General features: G+C 43.3%; 1 protein-coding gene across 2 annotated transcripts in view; it reads left to right on the plus strand.

Annotated features, from left to right (window-relative positions):
* Positions 1 to 2047: 2047 nt before the first annotated feature.
* The window catches only part of LOC118390852 (neuronal vesicle trafficking-associated protein 2), a 31973-nt gene continuing 10568 nt past the window's right edge, over positions 2048 to 23452 (plus strand). The window contains exons 1-3 of one of the 2 annotated variants that reach the window (XM_035781549.2): positions 2048 to 2269; positions 2662 to 2829; positions 11755 to 11871. In XM_035781549.2, the coding sequence (XP_035637442.1) occupies positions 2701 to 2829; positions 11755 to 11871 (246 nt within the window). In that variant the 5' untranslated portion in view covers positions 2048 to 2269; positions 2662 to 2700. Of the gene's footprint in view, positions 2281 to 2661; positions 2830 to 11754; positions 11872 to 23452 lie in introns of both variants that reach the window. The other variant, XM_035781548.2, reaches the window with a different exon arrangement.

A 23452-nucleotide genomic window follows, 5' to 3' on the forward strand; every position in this document is an offset into this window, starting at 1 on the left:
TCAATTGGAGATGTTTGATATGGGTCTGGAAGGAGAGTTTGCAGTCTAGCCAGACACCTAGGTACTTATAGGTGTCCACATATTCAAGGTCGGAACCATCCAGTGTGGTGATGCTAGTCGGGCATGCGGGTGCAGGCAGCGATCGGTTGAAAAGCATGCATTTGGTTTTACTAGCGTTTGCAGTAATGCAGTAATAAACAACAAGTAATCTAACTAACAATTCCAAAACTACTGTCTTATACACACAAGTGTAGGGGGATAAATAATATGTACATAAAGATATATGAATGAGTGATGGTACAGAGCAGCATAGGCAAGATACAGTAGATAGTATCGAGTACAGTATATACATATGAGATGAGTATGTAAACAAAGTGGCATAGTTAAAGTGGCCAGTGATACATGTATTACCTAAGGATGCAGTAGATGATATAGAGTACAGTATATGTATACATATGAGATGAATAATGTAGGGTATGTAAACATTATATTAGGTAGCATTGTTTAAAGTGGCTAGTGATATATTTTACATCATTTCCCATCAATTCCCATTATTAAAGTGGCTGGAGTTGAGTCAGTGTGTTGGCAGCAGCCACTCAATGTTAGTGGTGGCTGTTTAACAGTCTGATTGTACTTTACTTATATTTTCCATACTTTTTATAATGATTTGTGAAGTCTATTTGATTATTTTCAAAATGCACATTTATGGTTCTTGGATGCATCCACTATTTTCCACTATTTTTATCTACAGTACAACAAGTACACTGAGTGTACAAAACATTGAGAACACCTGCTCTTTCCATGACATAAACTGACTAGATTAATCCAGATGAAAGCTATAATCCCTTATTGATGTCACTTGAAAAATCCACTTCAATCAGAGCAGATGAAGGGGAGGAGACAGGTTAAATAAGTTTTTTTAAGCCTTGAGACAATTGAGACATGGATTGTGTATGTATGCCATTCAGAGGGTGGACGGGAAAGTCAAAAGATTTATATAAGTGCCTTTGAACGGGGTATGGTAGTAGGAGCCAGGTGCACCGGTTTGTGTCAAGAACTGCAACGCTGCTGGGTTTTTCACGCTCAACAGTTTCCTGAATGTATCACGAATGGTCCACCACCCAAAGAACATCCAGCCAACTTCACACAACTGTGGGAAGTATTGGAGTCAACATGGGCCAGCATCCTGTGGAATGCTTTGGACACCTTGTAGAGTCCATGCCCTGACGAATTGATGCTATTCTGAGGGCAGAAGTTTGTTTCTCGAGGTAAGGGACAAATGGAGCTAGGGTTAGGGTTATGTTTGAGGTTAGCGTTAAAGCTGTAATAATAACAGCAAGCCCGAACCCTAAAAGGGTATTGCAATGGCCCTACAGCTGTAATGCTAAGCACAAACCTAACACTAACCCCTAACTCTAACCCTAACCCGCCCATATGCCCCCCAGCTCCCAATTCCACATGTTTTACTTGTTCATACAGTAGATTGATGGGATGGATGCATGTTTTCATGTATATTTGCGCCCTCTTGTGGTGTTTAGTGAAACACATTTTGGTATTGATGGCCAGATTAAACAGGTGGACAATACAGCCCTTTAATATAACGTACATACAGACGGATAAAACATAGGCTAACACTTTCAATGCACTAGATTTATATTTGATGATGGACAGATCATTGCCTTTCTCATCTGATTATCTTTTCCATTAATTGTGGCATAGGGGCTGGATATACAAAACAGATGGCTTGGGACGTGGACCTTTCTTGACATTAAATCACTTTTGATGTCTCAAAACATCTGTCAAATTTGGACTTTGAAGTGCAATAATACCCCTTTTTACGGTCTTGCACTTTAGTCCTTCTTTACCAAGCCTATATAGCCTCCAGTAGATTATTATGCAGAGGGAGATATACAGACACGGCACAGTTCTAACTTTGTCTCTAGGTGGCGATAAAGACTAAAAAAACACAACTAAATGCGGGTTGTGGTCTTTTTCAAGTCAGGCATAACAAATGTTCGATTTCATTCAAAAATCCCCCTAGCGGCGCCAGATGCAAGCACAAAGTGAGGAGGCAGTGTTTGGAATTGGGTTCTGGGTTGCCTACGGAGCCCGCTAGTCTCTGCAGCGATCGGGCTGTCTAGTTCCCTGCATCAGCATCGCTGAGCTTCGATTGCAACTCCGCCTGGTCTGCCTGCATGCATCTGCTACTTGCATCCTTGTCTTTGATATAACAAAACAGCAGACGAAGAAACGAAAAGGACTTATACAAGTGCGTCCATCGTAAGTAGATGTTTTAGTTTGAGCTCTTTTGTTTTTGGACGAAAAGAATGGCGAAGTAGTCTAGGCTAGGCTACTGCAGGTGCATCCCTATGCAGTTAGCCTATGAACGGATATAGGATTTATTTTGACGCCTGCTCTATGGCGATGGAAAATGGGATTTTCCACCTTTTTTTTTTTACCACCAATAATGAATTTATCCAATATTTAGAAAATTAAAACGAGCGTTTTATTAGACTTTAAAAAAAAGTATAATTATAAAGTTAAAGTTCAAATCCGATTAATGTTCAAAGAAAAAACATTGATTTGCGTGCTCAGTAGATGTGTATTGTTTGATAAATTAGACATGTACAATTTAACTAACAGTGTCTGTCATATTTACAGCATCTGCTTGAGAAGTGCACTATCTTTCTATTGGTAAAGATGGTTAAACTGGGGAGTAATCTACAAGACAAAGGCGCTAAACCGGTCAGTGTGGAGGATGGCTTCCAAAACGTGCCGCTCATCACCCCTCTGGATGTCGGTAATCTCCAGTATGGAGCCCCAGACAAGGTAAAATGGACTGTCTGTCTGCTGAGATTTCCTCTGATTCACACACACTCCTTGATTTATGGCCAAAGCCATTACATAATAAAATAGCAAACCCATCTCTTTGTCATCTCAATTGCCCTGTTGTCTCCTTTGTTTAAAGCGCAGATGAAAGAAGCCCTTTTTGTTTACAACAGGGATGCACATCATCCATTCTAGGAAACCAGCAAACATGTCATCCCTAATTTACTTTGACAAGGGGTTTTATTTTTGAACCAGACTGCTGCATCTTATTACACAGGATGATTCATGAATTGACTCAAGCCATATAACAGTTTCGATTATTACATTTCCAGTGCTGCCTCACTGAACTGAATATGTTAATATGATGGATATGAGTGATGATATTTCTAATTGTTTAATAATGCACATAATTTAATCTTACTTTTAAGTGATTTTCAATCAAAACAGCTCCATATGATCAAAGTAGATGAGAATGATTCTTTTTTTTTCCATAGCAGTGAAGGACAGATCCTTTGTTGTGTTATCACAAGGCCTACAGTACCTGCTGAAGTCATTTCATGCATGTTTGACTTCAGGAGTGAATGTTGATATGCTGAAATGATGCTCCTCTGTGATTTATTTGTCAGCTCCCAGCTTATCATAAGGCTTGTGTTTGGCTTATTTGATCAGCAGCACAGAAGGACCCATGGCCCCATGCAGGCTGAACCCTCTGTAGTAAACATTAGGGGAAGAGCCCTGGCACCTTTGCAAGAGTGGTGCTTCAGCCCTCGTCTTGGATTCTGCTGTCTTAACCATGCCCGCCCGAGGAGGAATTGGAGCACCATTCAGGATTTTCAATGGGTTGATAAATGCCTCTAAATGTTTGTTTTTTAAAAGATTTACCAATGCAGAGGGTCGGCTAAGTACATATTTTGTGGTTTGGAGATGGAGTTGTTGAAGTGGACTAGGTGCCATGCCAGTAGATTTCCCCAAGGTGGTTGGAGAAAGAAAAAATGTAAAGACTATTGGGCATACACAGCCTTGGAAAATACCAAAGATTGAGTTTTTTTATGCGGAATTATTGACATTTGAAACAGTAGAGTTAAGGCTCATTTCATGACGTGTTTACAGTGGTCCTGTGTTTGCTGAACAGGGCAAATTACATGGCTCAAGAAACACAAGGAAATCAGATGGTTTCAATAGGCTACTTGGTTTGTCGTCTTTGAATATATGAAGAGTAGAACTCACTAGCTCCTTTTCAACCCGGTTCTAACATGCAACCTTTGTCCTGATCTAGTCCACATTCTGATTGTGCCCACATTTTTAGACAAGTGTAGACAATCAAAAGATACATTGTGATCTGATTGTGATCAGATCTTCCTGCCCACCTCCGGGAGGTAGTCAGGCAGGCATCGTGTCTGGTTATCTTACAAGTGTAGATGGATCTGGACAGTAAAAACATTTGAATCATCGTTATTCCACCCTCTAAAATCATTGACTTATGGCATCAATATGTGTCAAAATAAATATTACGAAAGAATGTCAAATAACTTGCATATAGGGAGGGATGCGGACACAGTGGAGCAGATAAGAAAATGTGGCCACAATCATAATGTGAACAAGATCAGGACACATTAGAACCGGGTCTAAATGAGGCTACAGTCTCCAGATTCCACTGAAACGGTCATTCTTGTATCCAGTTCACCCCTGTTAGAGATTGAGAGGTGGTCCACGCAGGTTCTCAGAGCTCTGGGGGCAGTGGTGTGAGTAGAGTGGGCACAGGGCGGTTTCGTTGGGCTATACACATAAGCCATAGCAGTGGGAACAGTTCACATTCTGCTTTACGCAGATTCTATTTTCACCCTCATGTGAAAAGCCTCCCAAGCCTGAGGAGATGCTACAGTACCATGTTTTCTCAGAGTTTCTTGGCTGTGTGAAAATAATGTCCCTGTTATTACCTTTAAACGTTTCTCAGGTGGATGTATACAAAACATGATGTTTGAAATAGACGAAAAGGAAAGTCAACCATTACTCCCCCTCTGAATAATATACACATTGTGCCCTCAAAAAGAACACTGTGGGTTTAAGTCCATTCTGTCATCCTGTGTGGGAGGAGTTGTCAGTGAGCTACAGATGTTTTTATCGTTCTAACCACTGCTGGCTGTGGGACCAGGGCTACACAGGGCTACTGGGCAGTAGTGAGACAAACGTGCCTGTTAAACACAATCCTCAGTAGGCCAGTGCTGAGGGAATGGGGAGGAATTAGCCTTGATCCCATCTGGACGGCCGGGGATGCGCCTAAAGGGGAACCAATGTCTTGATTGGATGGACAGTGATTTCAGGGAAACTAGCAGAGCTTGACTAGAAATGGTTGACCTGCGGAGTGTAGTGGAGAGTGGTACATGCAGCACTTTGAATAAATCATTTTCTCAAGAATTGAGGCTCCAGGCCGGGCCTTTTTATTGCACTTCTTTCAAGAACAAGCTGCTGTTTGCCAAAGTGAACTGGATGACTTATCACTTGGCCCAGAGATCTGAGAGCCTGTTGGATGAGGGATGCCATGTTGTTACTCTGTACAGTAGAACTGAGTCAATATATAACTGCAGTGCTTTTTAGTAAAGTGAACACATCAAAACATCAAAAAGAATATAGCATATGTAAAGAGCATATTTGGGTGCTTTGTATCTTGGTATTCTTCCTTTGGAGTTTCCGTTTCACCTCATTACTCCTGGTAGCAGTGATGTAGTGATTCATGTGCATTATTCAGACAGGAAATCATGGGATACATCCCAAATGGCAGCCTATTCCTTATTTGGTGCACTACTTTTGACCAAGCCCTATCCCTAAAAGTATTGCACCATTGAGAGCATCTTGACTGGCTGCATCACCGCCTGGTACGGCAACTGCTTGGCATCTGACTGCAAGGCGCTACAGAGGGTAGCGCATACGGCCCAGTACATCACTAGGGCCGAGCTCCCTGCCTTCCAGAACCTCTATACCAGGCGGTATCAGGGGATGACCCAGCCACCAAAGTCATAGACTGTTCTCTCTGCTACTGCATGGCAAGCGGTACCGTTGCACCAAGTCTGGAACCAACAGGTCCCTGAACAGCTTCCACCCCCAAGCCATAAGACTGCTAAATAGTTTGTTACATAGTCCGGGCAGCTATTGGTTAAATATCTGCATTGACCTTTTTTACACTAACTTTTTTGACTCATCATCTCAATGGGTTGATACACGCCTCTAAATGTTTTTTTAAAAGATATACCATGTAGAGGGTCAGATGAGTACATATTTTGTGGTTGTTTGAAAATGGAGTTGTTGAAGTGGACTAGGTGCCATGCCAGTAGATTTCCCCAAGGTGGTTGGATAAATAGAAAAAATCTAATCAAAAATCAAATTTATTTGTCACATGTACATGGTTAGCAGATGTTAATGCGAGTGTAGCGAAATGCTTGTGCTTCTAGTTCCGACCATGCAGTAATATTTAACAAGTAATATAACCTAACAATTTCACAACAACTAACTTATACACACAAGTGTAAAGGAATTAATACGAATATGTACAGTGGGGAGAACAAGTATTTGATACACTGCCAATTTTGCAGGTTTTCCTACTTACAAAGCATGTCGAGGTCTGTCATTTTTATCATAGGTACACTTCAACGGCGAGAGACGGAATCTAAAACAAAAATCCAGAAAATCACATTGTATGATTTTTAAGTAATTAATTAGCATTTTATTGCATGACATAAGTATTTGATACATCAGAAAAACAGAACTTAATATTTGGTACAGAAACCTTTGTTTGCAATTACAGAGATCAAACATTTCCTGTAATTGTTGACCAGGTTTGCACACACTGCAGCAGGGATTTTGACCCACTCCTCCATACAGGCCTTCTCCAGATCCTTCAGGTTTCGGGGCTGTCACTGGGCAATACGGACTTTCAGCACACTCCAAAGATTTTCTATTGGGTTCAGGTCTGGAGACTGGCTAGGCCCTTCCAGGACCTTGAGATGCTTCTTACGGAGCCACTCCTTAGTTGCCCTGGCTGTGTGTTTCGGGTCGTTGTCATGCTGGAAGACCCAGCCACGACCCATCTTCAATGCTCTTACTGAGGGAAGGAGGTTGTTGGCCAAGATCTTGCGATACATGGCCCCATCCATCCTCCCCTCAATACAGTGCAGTCGTCCTGTCCCCTTTGCAGAAAAGCATCCCCAAAGAATGATGTTTCCACCTCCATGCTTCACAGTTGGGATGGTATTCTTGGGGTTGTACTCATCCTTTTTCTTCCTCCAAACACGGCAAGTGGAGTTTAGACCAAAAAGCTCTATTTTTGTCTCATCAGACCACATGACCTTCTCTCATTCCTCCTCTGGATCATCCAGATGGTCATTGGCAAACTTCAGACGGGCCTGGACATGCGCTGGCTTGAGCAGGGGGACCTTGCGTGTGCTGCAGGATTTTAATCCATGATGGCGTTGTGTGTTACTAATGGTTTTCTTTGAGACTGTGGTCCCAGCTCTCTTCAGGTCATTGACCAGGTCCTGCCGTGTAGTTCTGGGCTGATCCCTCACCTTCCTCATGATCATTGATGCCCCACGAGGTGAGATCTTGCATGGAGCCCCAGACCGAGGGTGATTGACCGTCATCTTGAATTCTTCCATTTTCTAATAATTGCGCCAACAGTTGTTGCCTTCTCACCAAGCTGCTTGCCTATTGTCCTGTAGCCCATCCCAGCCTTGTGCAGGTCTACAATTCTATCCCTGATGTCCTTACACAGCTCTTTGGTCTTGGCCATTGTGGAGAGGTTGGAGTCTGTTTGATTGAGTGTGTGGACAGGTGTCTTTTATACAGGTAACAAGTTCAAACAGGTGCAGTTAATACAGGTAATGAGTGGAGAACAGGAGGAATTGAGAGCCGGAATTCTTACTGGTTGGTAGGTGATCAAATATTTATGTCATGCAATAAAATGCAAATTAATTACTTAAAAATCATACAATGTGATTTTCTGGATTTTTGTTTTAAATTCTGTCTCTCACAGTTGAAGTGTACCTATGATAAAAATCACAGACCTCTACATGCTTTGTAAGTAGGAAAACCTGCAAAATCGGCAGTGTATCAAATACTTGTTCTCCCCACTGTAAATACAAATATATGAATGAGTGATGCCCGAACGGCATAGGCAAGATGCAGTAGATGGTACAGAGTACAGTATATACATATGAGAAGAGTAATGTAGGGTATGATAAAGACTATTGGGCATACAGCCTTGGAAAATACCAAAGATTTTGTTTTTTAATGCGGAATTATTGACATTTGAAACAGTAGAGTTAAGGCTCATTTCATGACGTGTTTACAGTGGTCCTGTGTTTGCTGAACAGGGCAAATTACATGGCTCAAGAAACACAAGGAAATCAGATGGTTTGAATACGCTACTTGGTTTGTCGTCTTTGAATATCTGAAGAGTAGAAATCACTAGCTCCTTTTAAACCCGGTTCTAACATGCAACCTTTGTCCTGATCTTGTCCACATTCTGATTGTGCCAAAAGTTTTAGACAAGTGTAGACAATCAAAAGATTCATTGTGATCTGATTGTGATCAGATCTTCCTGCCCACCTCCGGAGGTAGTCAGGCAGGCATCGTGTCTGGATATCACTGGGGCCAAGCTCCCTGCCATCCAGGACCTCTATACCAGGCGGTATCAGAGGATGACCCAGCCACCCAAGTCATAGACTATTCTCTCTGCTACCGCATGGCAAGCAGTACCGTTGCACCAAGTCTGGAACCAACAGGACCCTGAACAGCTTCTACCCCCAAGCCATAAGACTGCTAGTTTGTTAGTTTGTTACATAGTTTGTTACATAGTCCGGGCAGCTATTGGTTAACTATCTGCATTGACCTTTTTTGCACTAACTTTTTTGAAACTTCACATACGCATCTGCTACTGTTTATTATCTATCTCGTTACTTAGTCACTTTATCCCTACCTACAGTGTCTTCTGGAAGTAATCAAACCCCTTGACGTTTTCCACATTTTGCTAGGTTACAGCCTTATTCTAAAATTGATTAAGTCCCCCCCTCATCAATCTACACACAATACCCCATTATGGCAAAGCAAAAATAGTAGTACTTAAGTATACTTAAGAAAAAATAGTTGTACTTAAATGTACTTAAGTATTCAGACCCTTTATTCAGTTCTTTGTTCAAGCACTTTTGGCATCGATTACAGCCTCGAGTCTTCTTGGGTATGACGCCACTGTACAAGCTTGGCACACCTGCATTTCTAATGTGTCCTGAACTTGTCCACATTATGATTGTGGCCAAATTTTCAGACATGCGTCTTCTCTACAGAATCTCTCAAGCTCTGTCAGGTTGGATGGGGAACATTGCTGCACAGCTATTTTCAGGTCTCTCCAGAGATGTTCGATCGGGTTCAAGTCCGGGATCTGGCTGGGCCACTCAAGGACATTCAGAGACTTGTCCCGAGGCCACTCCTGTGTTCTCTTGGCTGTGTGCTTTGGGTCGTTGTCCTGTTGGAAAGTGAACCTTCACCCCAGTCTGAGGTCCTGAGCGCTCTGAAGCAGGTTTTCATCAAGGATCTCTCTGTGCTTCGCTCTGTTAGTCTTTGCCTCGATCCTGACTAATCTACCAGTCCCTCCCTCTGAAAAACATCCACACAGCATGATGCTGCCATCACCATGCTTCACCGTAGGGATGGTGCCAGGTTTCGCCCAAACGTGAAGCTTGGCATTCAGGCCAAAGAGTTCAATCATGGTTTCTCATGGTCTGAGAGTCTTTAGGTGCCTTTTGGCAAACTCCAAGCGGGCTGTCATGTGCCTTTTACTGAGGAGTGGCTTCTGTCTGGCCACTCTACCATAAAGGCCTGCTTGGTGGCACCATAGATAAAGGAAAATTATGTGGATATATTGAAGCAACATCTCAAGACATCAGTCAGGAAGTTAAAGCTTGGTCGCAAATGGGTCTTCCAAATGGACAATGACCGCAAGCATACTTCCAAAGTTGTGGCAAAATTGGCTTAAGGACAACAAAGTCAATGTATTGGAGTGGCCATCACAAAGCCCTGACCTCAATCCTATAGACAATTTGTGGGCAGAACTGAAAAAGCGTGTGTGAGCAAGGAGGCCTGAAAGAAATGAAAGAAATAAAAGCTGAAATAAATCATTCTCTCTACTATTATTCTGACATTTCACATTCTTAAAATAAAGTGGTGATCCTAACTGATCTAAGACAGGGAATTTTTACCAGGATTAAATGTCAGGAATTAAATGAGATGTATGTCAACTTCTGACTTCAACTGTATATACTTGTTTTACATTGTTTGCAAACTGATATGTGACATACATTAATACCAAAATAACATGCAAAACAGGCTCCCCCCAAAATATTTATACACTACTGGTCAAAAGTTTTAGGACACCTACTCACACAAGGGTTTTTCTTTATTTTTACTATTTTATACATTGTACAATAGCATCAGCATCAACTTCCGGTAGACAGGCGAAGTGCTAGTACGCTCAACTGAAAGGGATACCGTTCGTTTACAGTATGCTAAAATGAACTAATAGTATATAGAAGGTAATATATATTCATTATGTATGTCGTATACAATTTGTTAGTGTGGGTATTCGAACACAGCTCTTGTCTTTTTATGGGGCCCACGTCATAACAACTATATTCAAAAGTGTGTTGTTTTATTGTGTGTAGCAATGTCACATAACATTTGAATTAATTGAGACAATAAAGCCTTTTCATTGTTAAAATAGGTCTATGATTTTTTTTCTCTTCAAAAAAATGAATACTCTTGCAAGTATTCAAATACTAACGTCCGTTTGGATATTTGAATAACCGTGCCCATCCTTTATTATTAGCCATTTTTTGATCCATGTAAATCATAATGCAAATGCAGTCCCTTTTGGATTATATGACTCAGGTACTTCCATTGACTAGAATTACCTACCTGGGAAACTGCAGGTCCTCACCCAAGGGTAGCCTAACCATTGCTTTTATCTATGAATGAGAAATGAAATGACAGTGGTAATGATAACAGGGTCTCTCAAATAATAAAGGGGAGCATGGAGAGAAAAATGGGTGCAGACAGCCTGGTAATTCGGGGGGGAAAATTAAATGTCAAAGTGATCGGGAGGGAGTCGGAGAGGCTGTAATTGCAGTAGCCGAGTCTCCTCTTGGAGACTTCAGGATAATATAATGCCATTCATTCCAGATTGTGAGTTGGAGAGTGGAGGTACCAGGGGTTTGTGGAAGGCGTAATTATTTTGGAAATATATTCCTTGATCCATCATTACTGGAAGTGCTAGCGTCACTCAGTTCCTGTGCTTTTGTCAAGTTAGAGAGGTTCAGGTGAATAGTGTCTAATAGCTGAGAGAAACAGTACAGTGGCCTGTAGAAGTGATAAGGAACCAGCAGTACAAACTGCTGAATTCATCAGTCAATTACTGCATAGTACTTTCTGCCGACACCTTAGGTGTAACATTCATACAAGCAGCCAAATGAGGCTCACACTTGCACATTTGTATCTCTCTCTCCCCCTCTGTATTTTGACTGCAATTCTGAGCCAATTTCAGTGAAGAATAGCAGAGTGACATTACTAGGACAGACCCCTGCTTACCCAGCTCTCTGTTCTTCTACATCATGTTAAAAGAGAGTTGATTGGTTCTGATTGGCGGGCATCATACGGGACAGTGCCTAAAATAGCCACCCCCTGACAGTTGCTTGGCAGAGGTTTTCGTTTTTCTCTCTGCCTTTGCCCTTTTGTAGATATAACACAGGGATGACGTAACAGTAAGACTTTGTGGTATGATGGCTTATGTCTGTGTCTAACTGAAGTCCAGCCAACCCATTAGTGATGATGTGCTGTGTCACTGTAACCGACTGACTGTGTATTGTTTTCCTCTCCCTGCAGGTGGTGGTGAAGACACGGACTGAGTACCAAACGGACCAGAAGAAAACCAAGCTGAAGGTGCCCAAGGTGGAGGAGTTCACCATCAGCTTCACTGATGGAGTATCAGAGAGAATCAAGGTACTGGGAAAGTTCATTTCTTCATTCGCTGAGACGTACCAACTATTCCCTCAGTGCTAAGATGTGCTGAACAACTACGTTGCTGCCGGAGGAAGCTGGTGGGAGGAGCTATAGGAGGATGGGCTCACTGTAATGTCTGGGATGGAATTCATGGAACGGCATCCAACACATCAACCATATGGAAACCACATGTTTGACTCAGTTCCATGAATTCCATTCCAGCCATTACAATGAGCCCATCCTCCTATAGCTCCTCCCACCAGCCACCCCTGGCTGCGGCTGGCGTTTTCAGTATTATAATTCTGGTCCTAAGCACATAACTCCTCATCAGGAACAATGGTTATCTTTGGGAAAGCATCAACTTCATTGGATCTGGATGGTAGTTTAATTTCTTAGGTGCTCTATGGGAAACGAAATGGTAATTTGGTTGTCATGGTAGCCAGGAGTCATGCATAAACTCATGAGAGTCTCTAATACTTGAGCTAGCAAGCTTGTACTGAATGCCTGTATGAATATTACAGTGTGCGATCCACAGTACCTGAGTAAATTCTGTCTGTATCATCTGAATTTATCACATTATTTACATACAAATTAGATTTCCAGGATGATATTCAAACCAAGATGCACTACTATCTTACCCAGAGCAGCTCTGTCTCGAACAGTGAGTGGAGACCCAGAGCACAGAGTGCAATGGATTGACCTCATCCATAATTAACACACCCTCTGCTTGATGAATGTCAATAGCAGTGGTCATTGTCCCCTCCACACCTCAAATCAAAGAGCTACAATTCCTTATACAGTCGATGAGAGTGAGGCTATAACCATTTGGTACTGTTACATTTTGATGGAAGAGAGAGTTCTGCAGAGTGTTTGACTATAATTAATGTGAGATGGAGAGCAGAGAGAGGGGAAGTTTGGCTTTGCCGTTAAGGTCATTTGAGGAGCCAGCAGAGAAGAAAGAGAATTAGATATTCAACACAAACAGAGGCTGTGAAGCTTGTCTGAGTGGGGTTGTGACTGACTGAGAGGCGGATATCTTCTGCCTTGCTCCCTCCGTGGCAGAGTGGAGAGGCTTGATCGACCATGCCTGGCCTTCCCTCCCACACCGGAGGATGAAACGGAGACATATGACCCGGAAACAGGGAGGGCCCTCCCTTGCAGACTGCAAGGCGCAGTGAGCTATCGACTTCTGTTGGGTGGAAGGGAATTCAAATGAGACTTTTTTTACTCAGCCTGATTTGTGTGCTGTAGGGACTTTTGGGGTGGGCTGCCTGCCTTGCGTGACTGATGAACCTGGCCCAGCGCTGACTGAGGAGAGCGAGACGGATCTGTGTCGAGAGCTCGCACATCCCCTCTCCAAAGCTGTGCAGATTGTGTTGATGGATGAAGTTCTCCGTGCGATTGCTCCCTGATGAGCGCAGCCAAATTCCCCCTCGTTACTTTATCCGGGAAACAGGGGAGGAACGTTCTCCCTCATTAAACACACAAAACAAGAGAAGACGGAGGTCTCTTGGTATCTGACGCAGCAAAGCGGAACATATTAACATATCATGTCGAAATAAAAGGGGGAATTAGAAGGACTCAATTAAAGTGGGGAGGCGGATTGAGGGATGGATGGATGGATGAGTGGGTGGATGGATGAGTGGGTGGATGGATAGGTGGACGGGGTTTAAGCAGGCGGCTGGGGCTCGGAGTGCAGGTTATTGCTCTCTCTTTTCTTTCCAGGCAGGGAGGCAGGGTGTTTGACACACACAACCTGCCAAGTAGAGCACACAGCAGCAGCCACGTCCAGAGTCCTGCCCACACCACACAACCAGAGAGACTCATCCAAAGCAATTATCCTATAATTATCTCCTGAGGAAATCTAAATCTGAAGATAAAAAGGCCTGTCGCAAGTAATGCTCCACTCCACCGAAGTGTTCGTGTTCTAACAGGCTGGAGGTCACGGATGTTCTACAAACGGCATGTGACCTACACAGTCGTTTCAGTTGAATGAGTAATGCTGCCATACAGAATGTTCCGTGTGTGATTATTTTGTCATTTTTCGTTAGGCACGCACACATGCGCGCACACAGGACAATTGGTTCATCTGCAACACTAGCTAGGCTCTCCCCATGTGCACACGAGGAGAGAGAAAATGACGTGAAAGTGCAGAGATCTTAGCTGAGATGCCTCTCTCTCTCTCTGTCAAGGGACTCGTCCTCTAGAGAAGCCGGCAGGCTGCAGAATGAGAATGAAGGACAGGCGCTGGCTGGGTGTCTCGGCTTGCAGAGAAATCTCCACATATTCAACAATACTGGTAGTTTAGACCCCGATGCTGTTTTGTCTGCCATTTTATCAGTGGACACCGAGAGAGATGGAGTAGAGAGTCGGGATACAATGCGAAGCGGCGCAATTTATAAAAACTGTTTGTGCAGGTGTGGGTGTTCTCTTTATTAAGAGACAACGTACACTCACCGGTCAGTTTATTAGGTACACTCATCTAGTACCGGGTCGTACACTCCTTTGCCTCCAGAACAGCCTGAATTCTTTGGCATGTGTTCTATAAGGGGTTGGAAACGTTCGTTGCTCAATTGGTATCAAGGGACCTAATGTGTGCCAGGAAAACATTCCCCACACCATTACACCACCAGCCTGTACCGTTGACACCAGGCAGGATGGGTCCATGGACTCATGATGCACATGCCAAATCCTGACTCTGCCATCAGCATGACGCAACAGGAACCGGGATACGTCGGACTAGGCAATGTTTTTCCACTCCTCAATTGTCCAGTGTTGGTGATCACATGTCCACTGGAGCAGCTTCTTCCTGTTTTTGGTTGATAGGAGTGGAACCCGGTGTGGTCGTCTGCTGCAATAACCCAATCATGAAAAGGATTGGCGAGTTGTGCGTTCCCGAGATGCCGTTCTGCACACCACTGTTGTACTGCTCTGTTATTTGTCTGTTTGTGGCCCGCCTGTTAGCTTGCACAATTCTTCTCCATTCTCCTTCGACCTCTCTCATCAACAAGCTGTTTCCGCCCACAGGACTGCTGCTGACTGGATGTTTCTTGTTTGTCGCACCATTCTTGGTAAACCCTAGACACTGTCGTGTGTGAAAAACCCTGAGTCACTGGACCCGGCACGCCTGACACTGACGATCATACCACGCTCAAGGTCGCTTAGGTCACTTGTTTTGCTAATTCTAACGTTCAATCGAACAGTAACTGAATGCCTTGATGCTTGTCTGCCTGCTTTATATAGCAAGTCACGGCCACCGTAACTCAACGTGGTGGTGGACCTAATTAACTGACCAGTGAGTGTATGTTTTGGATGGCGAGGCATCACATTGATTAACATGGATTCTCTGTGGAACTCTAAATATGTTACAAAGAAACGTATCATTTCCATGTATAGAGGCTGTTTACGTTCCCCCCTCTAAGAGGCGTACGTAACACCCTGCTACAACTCAACTCCCTGGGGAGTGAAAAAAAGTATGTGATTGTAGGTGTGGGTAAGGATGACAGAGAATATTACAGTTTACAGGGAATTTATTCTTCCTTCACACAGTAAGGTGGGGAAAAGGGGCTGGATGGAACCAAAGCAAAGGAAGTAAAAAATAAAGTTCCTCTCCTACCTACCCACTGGTTACCTATTCTTAGCACATCCTGGCGCGCTAACCAAAATACAGGGGGTGGTCCACCCAGGTCTTACCTAGTGTGCATAGACATAGTAAATACTACAGGTATATATATGTATGCTAGCAGTCCTCTTGCCTAAACACTCCCAAGGTGCCTTCCCCGGGAATACATTTAACAAAATAATTCACCAAACTTAGTGAACAATTTGAATAAACCAAAAACACTAGGTACTATGGTATACCTCTACAGGAGCGGCTACAAAACACAGGACATACAAAGAAGCTCTCTCTCGAAACAAAGGAACACTCGCTTTTCAAGCTGCGGAAGGAGTCAGTAATTGCAGACAGCTGTATCCCCTGACGAGAGGGTGGGGTCAGAGCTCCAATTAGTGATGGGCCGACCAATCAGCTGCTTTGGAATCCAGGAAGCCATTTCCTGAAATCCGCACATACATATACACAAACTCACAACAACACAGACACTGGGGAACGTAACAGAGGCTATTCTCCCTGTATTCAGACAGCCCTTCAGACTGACAATAAGTAATGCACTAGCTCACAGCGTCCCCAACGTGCATATTTGACTAACATGTTTTCCTCAGCTCTGCCACACAACTGAGGCATGTCAATGGCCAGTATGAATCAGCCTTTGATACAGTCAGTCCTCCAGTCAGTAGCTATGTTATGGCCTCTGGCCAGCAGCAACGGTGTCACTTGCACCGTAGGAGTGCTGCAGACCAGCGAGTAAATACAAACACTCACCCTCTGACCCACTCACCCTGGAGCCATGGAAACACTGCCAGGTCCTAGTGGTAGCCAATTAGAGACACCTTCATGGTGAATGCTGGCCATTGATTGGATCAACATGGCATTGCATGGGGAGGTTAAACTTTTAATGGTTATGGCATGAGTAGATAGGAGGCATTGTTTGATAGCTAAGATTGAGCATGTGGAGAAAGTGTTACAACGAATTGTTTTCCCCATTATTGCCACTCACGCATATACAAACAGGCTACAGATGGGAAATACGATATGCTAATTTATGACTCCTATTCACTGTTCCATTGGACCAAAAATAACAACAAAAGACGGTTAGTAGTGTGTGCGCCAAAGGGGCCATTTCTTTTTGTGATTTGTCATTTCAAAAAGGACAGCGTATTTGAGGTGCCATGGGGGACAAGGGCTTTTGTGTGAACAATGCCTGAGATGATTTATAGAGCCAGATGGCTTTTTCTCTGTTCTAACGCTGATTAATCCCACCTCTCAGCTGCCTCCAACACCTCACAATCATTACATCTGAATATAGAGCTAATATTAAATCCAATGGTATTTGTCCCTAATGATTACACATTCTGTATAAAGTTTCAGGACGAGTTCAATTTTCCGTCTACTCCACCAGGTTGACATTCTGTCATCTGTTTTTCACTCCCTGCAGAAGTGATTGGAACATTTGATCTACCATGATGTGGGAATAGAACGATGCTCACATTGAGGAGGTAGCATATAGGTATCTTATTTGTGATCCAAGCAGTCCATGTCAGGGATGCTGTGGTTTGTTTCTGGTTAGTGTGACACTTTCCATAAGCACTGTGCATGTTGTGAGACCATGACGAAAACAGTGGGACTCTCATTGACTGCTGTGCTCTGTCAGAGCTCTCTCCTCCATCAGACTACGGCATTTGGGGCCCCGGGGCACCTACCTTCAGGGGGCCTCCATTCCTGGCCTGGCAAGGTGAGCTTGGGGATCAATTAGTGGCTCCAGATACAGAACAGGTTTTGTTTTTCTCTCTCTCTCTCTCTCGCCTCCCCAATTCTCTCTGTGTGTTATTACAGTATGACACTCGCTGGGCTCTATCTCTCTAGATTTATATCTGTTCGTCTTTCTCCTCTACTCTCTATCTCTTCTCTTTCTCTCTGTACTGTACATCATTACATTTCGGCCAACTGGCCTGGGGATCCCTTGGCACCGTGGCGGGGGAGCCACTGCCCAGGAGCACCAGCCTTGTTGTTGTGCTGCCGATGATGCTCTCAGACAGTGACTCAGTGGAGTAGGCATTAGGTACAATTAACTAAGCACTTGGTAGCACACAGCCAGGCAGGCAGGGTCCACATAGGGCCATGTGGAACTCACTTCATCTCCTCATCAAGCTGCTCCTCCTCTCCCTACATCTAGCACATACGGGGTGTGTGTGTGTGAGACGCTGGAGACTGAGTGACCCGGAGATATTCATGTCTAAGGGATGTTAAAAGAGGAGGTTTGAGGACTGTTTAGTTATTCTTTACCAAGCCTATGGGGTGTTGTCGGGTATATTTCCCGAGCCCCGAACACATCAGCATTAATATCTCCTCTTTCTCCTCAGCAACGTTATGTCTCTGACATGCTTGCTTATTCGCAAATCAAATTTGTTTTGTTTGCATACCCTCTGAACCTCGTTAGTGGTGTGTTTACTCAGAACAGGTAGATGGCCAGGATTCCACTCATTTAATCGCAAAAAAAAGAAGAAAAAAATGCCATCACTCACTTTGAATGAGTGCCATGCTGCCAGGAAGAAGATGAGGCTCAGCTCCGGTCTCTGAGGTTTACTCCACGTCCTCTTCTCTGTGCATGCGTATATTCATAGAACGCCACTATAGTAAGTCTTCTGAGTGTTATCCCTAATAAAAATCGAGATCGTGTCCCTAAGTTCATAATCTTGAGCCAGGGACTGTCCTTATTAGACATGGCAGTGTGTTCTTTCACACCCTTGAAGTTCTATCTCCTGAGAGACCTGTCCTAATTGGGAAACATTAACATAATGAGAAGTTAACTCATACTGAACATGCCACTGCTTCCCTTCTCTAATGGATAAGTGCCATTCTATTGTCATTTGTGTGTACGTGTAATTGTGTGTTGATCATTATACACAGTGAGGTCCATAATTATTGGCACCCTTGATAAAGATGACTAAAAAAGACTGTATAAAATAAATAACACAAAATACTGAGCTATATTGTATGCTCGGAAAATTGGGAAATTATATTATTTTATATCTTAGAATAGAGAACGAGATTTAGTTTAACAAGTAATACAAAAAAATCAAAAAAAGATTGGGGACAATGTTATTGTCACCCGTTTTCAATACTCTAGCATCCTCCCCTAAGCGAGGATAACGACACTGAGCCTTTTTCTAAGAATGTTTTATGACATTGGAGAACAGGACCTGTAGATGCAAGTTATGAGGTACTTTTCTGTATATTCTTCTCTTTTTCAATACCAAACCCACCACTGGTGTGCATTTTCATCTGATCATAGCACTGCCTTTGGATTGGAAGTGGTGCTGTGGTCAGATGACATGACCTTGTTAAGGTCAATGGCATCATGAACTTTACCAAGTACTCGAGCATTTTAGCCCAAAACCTGGTTGCCTCTGCCAGGAGGCGAACACTTGGCCGCAAGTGGATCTTCCAGCAAGACAATATCCGCAAGCACTAATCCAATCTACAAAATTATTATTTTGCAATTGACCATCTCAGTCTCCGGAGTTGAACCCCATAGAAAACCTCTGGTTTGAATTGAAGAGGGCAGTCCATAAGAGCAGATGAAGTATATCGAGGATCTGGAAAGTTTCTGTATGGAGCAATGGTCTAAGATCCCTCCCAATGTGTTCTCCAACTCATAAAACAATTTAGAAAAGGCTCAGTGTCGTTATCCTCGCAAGGGGTGCTACAGTATTTAGATTTGTTTACTTGTTAAACAAAATCTCTTTCTCTGAGCAATTAGTATAAAAGAATCTTTTCCACATTTCTTGGAGCATACATTGTAGCTCAGTGTTTGTATATTTTTTTGTATACAGCCTTTTTTGCTCATCTTTATCAAGGGTGGCAATAATTATGGACCTGACTGTCGGTATCATAATTGTCATACAGATTGTACTGTACAGAAATCTGATTTTGTTGCATTGAAGATGTACGCGTTGCTGTTTGGAGCTGACCCGAGAGGCAGATGACATCTCAACAAGAGAGAATATGTTTGTACTTTGTGGTTGTTCTAGACATTGTTACCTCCACAGGATAATCAACCCGCATGGGACATCCATTCTCCCCTGGCACGTCTCCTGTGCGACACTCCTCCTCTTCCCTTCCTCAGCTACTAACAGTACCATGCCCTAGTGGGCATTCCCCTGCAGGTTGCCATGTTGCTCACTCCTCTGAAACCATTTCATAAGAGCATTGGCAGGAAATCCAAGATGATTACATCCAAGAAAAAAGAAAAAAAGACAGTTGTAAGTTGCCTCAGTCTTACAAAGCTCCCTCCATTTTACGAAGTCTTCGACTCGGAGATGCAGTTATCTGGTCACTGTCGTGAAAATGGCAGACGAAGATGATTTTCTTCGTGTTATTTATCTTACAATAGAAGAACATGGTTTATTTTCTGTGCCTGGCTCATAATAAGAACATGACGCACAGACAATGGGCCTTTATTCCTCAATCAGGGACCTATTGATTTACTTAGGACTTATCTTATCTTCCCATTGTTCTGTCAGCACCAACCTGGTGCTAGAGGAAGAAGAACAGATTCTCTCTAGCTTTCTCTCTGCCTCTCACTATCTCCCCCCCCCGGAGCGACTGTAAGAGTTTTCGCTCTAACATATGGCTGGGAAAGTGGTCTTGCTGTGAGGGTGGCATTCTAACAGCATACGGGATGGAGACTGGAATTACAAGGCTGGGCGAGCGTTAGGGAGGAAAGGGTAGATAAAACTGACACTTGTATAGCAAAACCATATGTCTGATGGTGACAGAAATGGTGCTGAAGAAACATAGCAGACATATGCTGACATTTTCCCCCTGCATTCGGAACCTACAATAAATCAAGATTTGAACAGCAACCTATTACACAAAGAGCCACAGATGATTCAGTGAACTGCTGAACAACATGTGGGGGAGAGGAGATTAGGGGTGATAGACAGAAGGGAGTGAGAAAATTAAAACAAGCAGTTGTTGTGGGCGGTTAACGGGAGTCATTGAGATGTCCAGCCATCCACAGTATGGACATCTGCAGTGGGGCTCAGCTCAGGGAGAGCGACACAATCACGTCTGACTCTTTAATCTGTTTGGATAGTCTTTTGTTACCTCAACGTGGCCAGTTGAAGAACACACCCTCTCTGTACTGTACCACTCTGTATTGTTACTGTAGCACCGTACCACAACCACCCTGCTGCACTCCAGGGATGTTTAGCCAGTGAATAAATCCCACTGCTGCTGGGGGATTATGAGCCTCCGTCTATATGGATTATACTGACGTCAGATTATGACGCCGACAACAACAACAGCAGTAGAAACATCAACCTTGAGCCTCAGCAGCAGGGCAGAGTAATAAACTAACATCCAGGCGGAGAAACAGTGCTGGCATAGGAGAGGCGAGCAGATGGTCTAGTGTCTCGCCTATGTCTGTCTGCACTAACTAGACTAGAGCTGCAATTTTCGGGGCAAATTTGACCTCATTTGATGACGTCCCTCCCTGAGCTCATTGAAGAGTTAAGTGCTAAGGGAATGTTCATGTAGGCCCCACAAGTGGCACAAGGACAAATACACTTTGGCATTGCCACTAGCCGGGAAAAAGCTTTCGAAAATGAAACCGTGTGTATTTAATCAAAATACAGATCAAAACAAACGGTGTCATGGCGGTACAGATACCAGACCCCTGACTATCCCAGTGAAATAATACCAGCACTTCAAATGGGCCAATTTGATGGCACAGGGTCATCTGTCACTGCACACCAATGTAATCCCCATTACAGTCCAAGCAAGTCCAGGCAAAATAGAGGTCATCCTATTCTCAACTAACCCAGTGTCAGCGTGGAGCACACATATGCCAATAACCACACGAAAAAATACTACAGTTTACTGAAGAATACTACAGTACTTCCTACAGAATTCTGTAGAATAATTAAGTGATAATGCCCGAGAAGCTGGTGTTTGGAGGATATATTGGCACGGGTGTTGTTAGGCCCGAGACGAAGTCAACCTTTTTATACAACAGGTTACCAACATATTCAAATAATGATTGACATATTTTCATATTTCATATTAATTTATTCATACTTTTTCGTCCTTCCACAAGATATAGTCCTGACACAAATCTAGGGTTGCTACCCAACCCGGCTGGTCGTTCGTTATACCGGTTCGGTTGCCAGAGAAGCGACCCAGTCGTTCAGTATTGTTCTGTATCTAGGGATGCGGCCCAGTCTTTCGTTCTAAATGTTCCATTGCCATACTGGCTGGCAACGTTCTTATCCCTTGCTTGCTAGCTAGCTAGCCAACTACGGCTAATTTACAGTCACATCAAACATTGCAGCCAGATTAACAGCAAAGTAGCTGCATTTGCGTTTGTTTAAGCTGCTTTCTAGTGACATTTATTTGGATACATCCATAACAATGAGCTAATGATGTGTGATTTCGCCTGGCGCAGAAAATGTGCTCATTCGTCAGGACACTGTTGTTCAGAGGAGCTAGCCAACAACACAGCTAACACAATCACTTCAAACTGAAGCTGGAAAGACTGCAAACTAGCTGCACTTTGTTTCGTTTGCATGTTTTCTATTGATAGTTCTTTGTATATATCCATAAAAATGATGCTGATTCATAATTTTGACTGGCTGAGAAAAGCTGCTTGCTTATCGGTCTCATACCGACTCCTGACTCCTGACACATTCGTTACTATGGGACAGCTGGTGATCGAATTTGAATATTGAAACAATGTTGCAAATTTCTGAGAGACATGCAGCAAGGTTTTACAAATCTCCACTGTTGAAAACTAAATGTTAGTCTAAAAGAAATGTGAGATAATGTAAAGATATATTTTTTTTATAGTTCATAAATTGCCTGGCTGGGCTGATGAGACAGTGGATTGCGCAGTCAGATGGAACAGAGTAAACAAGCATTTCAATGCCATAGATTTAGCCGGTGGTAATTTCTGGAATACAAACTGACTGGAATGCGGTTTTAACCCATCAGCATTCAGGATTAGACCCTCCCCTTGTATAGTATACTACACACTGTAGTATCCCTTGATCATGTGTAGTACTTACTATAGAATGTTGTAGTGTACTCTAGAACAGTGATTCTCAACTGGGGGGTCAGTGATTTGAAGGGGTCGCAAGAATTGTGCAAGAATATATATATATATATATATAAAAAATGTATTTTATTTTGAACGGTAACCGCCGCACCTCAACATTTAGTTTGAAAGGATACCGCCGTACCGCTTATTGATGCTGACTTTACAGAACGTTACTGCTACACACAGGCGTGCGTACGCTGTATGGCTTATTGTTGCTGACTTTACAGAACGTTACTGCTACACACAGGCGTGCGTACGCTGTACGGCTTATTGTTGCTGACTTTGCACGTGCAGAACGTCCACAGTGATGAAATGGCTAGCTACTTTCGGACTCAGAGGGTTTTCGCGCCGCACATACTCACTGACCAAAACAATAACGTTCTCGCCCCACACATACCCACTTCAAGCGGAGATTGCTATGTTTCTTTCGGAAAACATGTCACCTCGGGCTGAACATTTCGATTGAGAGGAGTAGTTCACGAAGGTTGACTACCTGGCAGATTTTTTTTAAATAATCTGAATTCGCTCAATGTGTCAAAGCAAGGGACGGGGGCACAGTCAATTTGAACAGAGGGACAACGTGGATGCCTTCAAGATGAAGCTTACCATTTGGGGAAATCATATTTCTAACGGGAGGATTGACATGTTTCCCCGATGCTGATTTCGAGATTGAGAATCTGATCAACAAAGTGCACAGCGGCACACTGAAAACAACTGTTCAACAGCATCTTGTCAAGCTGAAGGGAAAGTTTTGTGAATACTTCCCGGATGAGAACAGGAGACGACTGTATACAGGACCCCTTACGAGTGGAGATGGGAATCATCACGTTGCCAAGCAAGACGATCAGCTGGTGGAGCTGTCA

Source organism: Oncorhynchus keta, chromosome 12 (assembly GCF_023373465.1).
Source record: "Oncorhynchus keta strain PuntledgeMale-10-30-2019 chromosome 12, Oket_V2, whole genome shotgun sequence".
Lineage (NCBI taxonomy): Eukaryota > Metazoa > Chordata > Actinopteri > Salmoniformes > Salmonidae > Oncorhynchus > Oncorhynchus keta.